The sequence below is a fragment of the Sinocyclocheilus anshuiensis genome, unplaced genomic scaffold (assembly GCF_001515605.1).
Source record: "Sinocyclocheilus anshuiensis isolate Anshui unplaced genomic scaffold, SAMN03320099.WGS_v1.1 scaffold997, whole genome shotgun sequence".
NCBI lineage: Eukaryota > Metazoa > Chordata > Actinopteri > Cypriniformes > Cyprinidae > Sinocyclocheilus > Sinocyclocheilus anshuiensis.
This window is the reverse complement of record NW_015555715.1, coordinates 2965707-2971607: the sequence shown is the minus strand read 5'-3', so window position 1 is coordinate 2971607 and position 5901 is coordinate 2965707. Positions and strand designations below refer to the sequence as shown.

The 5901-nt window shown below is 42.1% G+C and overlaps 1 protein-coding gene across 7 annotated transcripts in view; it reads right to left on the bottom strand.

Moving 5' to 3' along the window:
- Positions 1–5901, bottom strand: part of LOC107672253 (protein groucho-2) — a 39511-nt gene that overhangs the window by 8784 nt on the left and 24826 nt on the right. For all 7 annotated transcript variants that reach the window (XM_016465358.1, XM_016465356.1, XM_016465359.1 and 4 more), the window contains 7 exons: positions 4716–4838; positions 4573–4623; positions 4276–4428; positions 3299–3428; positions 2823–2992; positions 1562–1635; positions 1055–1304 (listed from right to left, as the gene is read on the bottom strand). In XM_016465358.1, coding sequence (XP_016320844.1) covers positions 1055–1304; positions 1562–1635; positions 2823–2992; positions 3299–3428; positions 4276–4428; positions 4573–4623; positions 4716–4838 — 951 coding nt within the window. The remainder of the gene's footprint in view (positions 1–1054; positions 1305–1561; positions 1636–2822; positions 2993–3298; positions 3429–4275; positions 4429–4572; positions 4624–4715; positions 4839–5901) is intronic.

The following is a 5901-nucleotide window of genomic DNA, read 5'->3' as shown; positions in this document are numbered from 1 at the left end:
ACCCTCCCTCCTGAAACCAGGATCCTCTCTCCCACCCCCATCACATGAAAACAGTTGAAAACCTCAAGGAACATTGTGCAATTCTGAGTGTGCTACACACAGGTGAGTGGGCTGGACAAACCACCTGTAGAAACACACTCTTTTCTCTCTATATGCACCAGACACTTTCTTATAAACACTCCATGTTACAAGGACTTAATAAGATAACACAAATGTTTACTTGTGAATGCACCACAAATCATACTGCACTACTTGCTTCTTAACCTTAAATACCTATTTTGCACAATATCATGCACTGTTATTATGTAAAATATTTGTATAGTCTGTCTTAGGTTTGTATGTATAGTATGTATAGTCAACTATTTATAGTATATGTATAGTTAGACTACGGCTTCAGAAATGTTAGTCTAAAAATTAAACAAATCAATTTTGCTTGGTTGGAACAGCAGCTACGCTAATTATGTCTCTATTTGTTTCTCTGTTTTTGCTAACTAGGATTTACACAAGCTTCAGTCTGGATCCAGAACACCTGAGAAGAGACATTGCAAACCCCTCAGATGATGCAAACCCTGAAACGACATACAGAACTACCAAATTTTGCTATAAGTTTGATTACATCATATAATAATTGCTGTTAATAGTGTTCATCGTCTGTTTGATTACGTCTTTAATTGATTTTTCCGTACATTTCTGCCATATGTACATAAACTGACAATCACCACTGATAAGCTACTACTAAACTTAATTTTCTGTAAAGTTGCTTTGCAACGATTTGTATCGTAAAAAGCGCTATACAAATAAACTTGAATTGAATTGAATGTTTATTTATGTAGCACCGTGGACCTGCGAGACACGACATTTCGTTCCACTGTATGTCCACACATGTAGCGGAACACCCCAGCGCTAACCCCTAGCGAGTTAAAGCTCGACTTGACTTGATTATACTAACAAATTGTTACTTTTTAGAAGTAACTAAAAAGGTACTAGTAGTATGTACAGTATTATTACTATAAAAAAAAACAATAGTTATAGTAAGTATAACTTCGGCCCTTACCAGGCAGTCTAGTTGAGACACTGGACTCTTGCTTCCAGGCTGACTGATGTCCCAGATTTTAACACAGCCCTTGCCACCGGTGTATACATGGCGAGTGGGATTGCTTATGGTCACAGCACACACCACCTCTCCATGACTGAGTGTGTTGATCTGACGGGCGTGACGTGGGATCCCTGGACCAATGAGAGCATCTGGAGGGAAGGGCACAGGCTGCATCTGTCCGTCAGCGCTGACGTGAAAAGAGTAGGCTCTGAGAGAGACAGACAGACAGAGAGAGAGAGAGACCTCTTTAGTAATCTAGTAGTCAACAGTGCACTGATTGAAGTGGGTTAATTAAATCAATTACAGCCATATGAGTAAGTAGTCTGAAATGAGGTATTAAGAGGTGGAAAAGGTTGAGCTCTCAAGCACTCTCACGGAACCGTTACATAAATAGTGTGGGGAAAGAGAACAGTCTAGTGCGGCTACGAGTTAGTCCCGATCATTTAATCTTTGTTGGACACTTACGGTTTTCCTCCAGAGATTGAGGTGAGGCTGGCAGGGAGGCCGGGAGCTCTCATATGAGGATGCTCGAAACCCGCCTACAGAAACAAAACAAAACATGCTGCATTAGAGCAGTGATCTGTATTAAAACACGCATTACAAACACCACAAGCATAAATTACACATTATAACCTGTGCATAGATAAACTCTATGTGCCCTATGTTAGCTATACAATAGCTGTATGTGGAAAAATCTGTGAATTAATCATTATTTTTCAATAAATAATTTTGATGAACCATTTGATTAAATTCACAGAGCCAGTGTGTATGATACACTTTTGAATCTAGTTCAGAGCATTACTTCTGGCTTCAGAAGCCGAATGTACTATTTAGATTTCTTTTATTTATTAACCGTGGCATTTTTTTGAAGCTTGAAAGCCTCAGTCCCCACTCATTGTTTATGCATGGAAAAAATATCCAGTTCAATATTTACCTTGGCCTTTCACAGGTTTGGAACAACATAAAAGTATGCAAATAATGACTATTTAGATTTTTGTAGTGTGAAGTATTCCTTTAACTTGACTAGATCAATGTATACTGCAAAACCGAACATGCAACCACAGAGGAATGATTCGTGCCCTGCTCCTTCATTTAACCGAAAGGATGAAGCAATCAGACGGCAGGCAGTCAGGTAGCCTGAGAGCCCAGTCAATGTAACGCTCATTTCACACCCAGTCACACACACTACATCACCTCTCGCTCTCCCTCCACTCTCAGGTTGGGGGCTTTGGGTGAGAGAGAGAGATTGAACTCAAGCACGAAAATAAAAAGAAATGAGAAGAAGAAATTGAGAGAGAAAGGTAAGGTGGGGCCTACTTTGGAGTAGAGGTTAGGAATCTTTAGGCACCTCAGTATTTGATTAAAGTTTCAGGGAGTCACAATCTGATTCCAAAAACATTCGCAATACATCTCAATTTTTCAGCTGCAGCATAGTGGCACAAATCTTTGAGGAGATAATGTGGCCCGTTGCCAAATATCATGTATAAAACATGCCTATATATAACATATCTGAGCTGCCAATCAAGCAGAATAAGCAGATACGTTTTGTGCAGTAATTCCACATTAAAGCAACCATAAATGTTGTTTTTAAAGAGCATATTGATTATTAATTTAAAAATCCAATTGTGAAGATTTCCAGAGAGATCTAGTATCTTGACTAGACTAGTTTTTTCCTGTACCCGTACTTTGAAGGTGCTTATTCACATTCATACACGCAAATACTCACCATGGGTGAGCGTCCGTAGGCAGCGGCAGCGGCTGCGGCTGCACTCATCTGAGGAGAGATATGAAGGCCGGCATAGACTCCAGGGCTGGTCAGAGAACCATTCATCTCATGGTGGCTCATCATGGCAAAGGGAGTTGGGTAAGAGAGGGGGGTGCGCAGAGCAGGGGCGGCTGCAGACACATAGACACACAGCCAATCATAAATCAGCATCAGTCAACCGCGAGGAAAGGAGCTGAACTTGGGAGCAGGGAGATAAATCTCAATCAAAGACCTGCCTACACTGAGCTGCTTCAAAGATGAATTTATGAAAGCTGCTTTAAACTCTGTTAAAAAGGCAAGCCTAAAAATTTGCTGAAGCTTTGCAAAGCTCTCCCTTTTTCGTTACAATATTGGCTGTGCGTTGTGCTGCATGGTTGCACTCCAAGTGACAGTATAGAGTGAAATGACATCTCTGTGGACTCTGATTATGAACTCACCAAGAGCTTCCATTGGAGGCTTGCCTAGGATGGGCCGCAGCCCAGGGGTGGTGCTGGTACCCGGGGTGGGGGCATCGTTACGAGGCGTGGGGGTGTTGGACTTCAGACCAGGCGTGGAGGATTTGTCGTTCTGCAGATGGGAGAGAAGAGAGGGAAGAGAAGAGAGAAAGAGAGATAGAGAAAACAGAGTTAAAATCCCTCCAAACTAGGCAGCATCCAGGCAGAAGATTTAAGTGCCGGCAGAACCTAATCCAATCCAATTCTGACAAACTCACTACTCCTACGAAACTATAAACCCTGCTATTTATCCCCAAACCCATTACTGCTACAATGGAGATGAGGCTCGGTTTATCCTGAGAAGAGAGAAAGAGAGATAGAGAAAACAGAGTTAAAATCCCTCCAAACTAGGCAGCATCCTGGCAGAAGATTTAAGTGCCGGCAGAACCTAATCCAATCCAATTCTGACAAACTCACTACTCCTACGAAACTATAAACCCTGCTATTTATCCCCAAACCCATTACTGCTACAATGGAGATGAGGCTCGTTTTATCCTTCCCTCGCTTCTCCCTCTAATCTTTTTTTTTGATGCAGAGGCCCAGAATGGTTAAACGCATTGAGTTATTAGCAGGGAAGACACGACTGATCCAGCTATGGGAATGCATTATCCCTGACATTTACAGATGTATTTAAAGCCGAGGCTGGGAAACAGACATTCACTCCAGAGCCATTAGAGAGAGTGGAAGATCACAGGGAGTTCAAGCTTCCCTAGATGCCCCCTCCCATCAAACCCTTTTCCTCAAACATATCCTATAATTCTGCTTCAATGGCACAGACCCAGATTCTATCAAATCTTATATGCAGCGCCACCGATTATTACAGTAGCAAAATCCGGATAAATAGAGCTGATACACGTAAATGCAGAATTCGGTATTAAATGTAGCCCGTGTGTATGTGTGAGTGAGAGAGAGATCCGTACATGGCCGTGCTCCTTGTTTTTAGAGGAGGGGGTGCTGCCGGAGGAGGCCACAGAGGCAGGGCTGTTGGGCGTATCCTTCTTTGCTGGGCGGGGCTTATCTATGCCATTCTCAGGAGGGGAGTGGGCAGGGCTGCCTCTGGGTGTGGCAGGGTCCTAGAGCACAAAAATATAACAGGAACGAGTTAAATATCGAAAATAACGTGTAAGATATGACATTTCAGTTAAATTAATAAAAGCACATTAAATTTATATTTAATATTTTAATAATTTAGTTGCAACATAAAATGCGTTTCTCACCTCGTTGGAAACATCAACCACCAGATCATCACTTTTGTCTCCGTCACTGTCCTGAAAACACAACAAGCCATCTAGTTAGCATCCCTTTTTGGGATTTTGTTACAGAAGAATCTTATGTTACAAGTCCATGTCACATTACTCACATATCGGCTCATGCTGTCCTTGTCTTCCACTTTGCGTTTCTTGGAGTCCAAACTATAATCGGAGGAGGCGCGGTGTTTCTCGCTGGTTGTGCGCAGGCTGTCTGATGGAGAAATCGAGTTGTTCTGAGAAGGAGAAAGAGGGGAAGTATTCAAATGTGCCATCAGACTGCAGACTTTAACCCAACTCATTCATCTATACAAGTAGATCTATCAGTAGGGTTTTAACAGTGTTTTGCTACACAAGAACTCCAAATTGCTTTTAAAATATCCTGAAGGCCGCATCAAGTCCTGATTCCAGTTTATTTCTGGTGACAAATTAATTATTTGAGTTTAAAGTCAAAAACAATTACCATTACAATGACAGGTACTTCACAGCTGTCGGATCTGAAGTAGGGCTGTGCGATATGGACAAAAATAACCTATCGCAATTTCTTTGATCAATTTTGCGATTTCGATTTTAATCACGATTTTGACACACACAGACATGCTTTACAGTCATAAATGCATTCAGTGTGAATTTGAAACATATTTCCAAAAGAAAACCAATTAGAGCTTTATCAAAAAGCTGTAACATGTCTCTAGAACAGACATAAGGCAAAATAATCACAAAGTAAAGGTGTAACAAAATGTCTCTAGAATAGACATATGGCAGAAAAAAAATAAAATAAAAATCCCGTGTCCAGGGATTTTTTTTGCCATGCATTGGTCATAGAGCTCTTTGTGGCGTTGAACTATATTTTTTGCGCCAAGTTCACACGTACTCTGTCTGCAGTGTGTATACAGTATGTGTATGCGGTGCAGAAGCAGAAATTTCCGTGTCAATCCATTTTATTTTTTACTGCGAATAATGTGCTGTCACTTTCAGCGCGTGCAGCACAGCAGAAATAGACTCCGTGCTGAAACGATTGCAACATTACTGCTGCAGACGCACCGCTCCTGGAGCGCACTGCCGGACCGCAATCACGTGCAGTGTGAATGCTCTGATCCGTTAACATGGGCGCGGAAAAAATACGCACTACAGACGGAGTGTGTGAACCTGGCGTTTCGTTTGTATGCCCGCCGGGTCTGTTCTGTTCTCGTGCTCCATTTAGGCGCGCTGCATTCTGATTGGTTCGGATAGCATACTGCGTGAGGTCGGGGGCGTGGAAAATCGTGCTATAAAGCGGTTTAGAAATCGCGCGAGCTC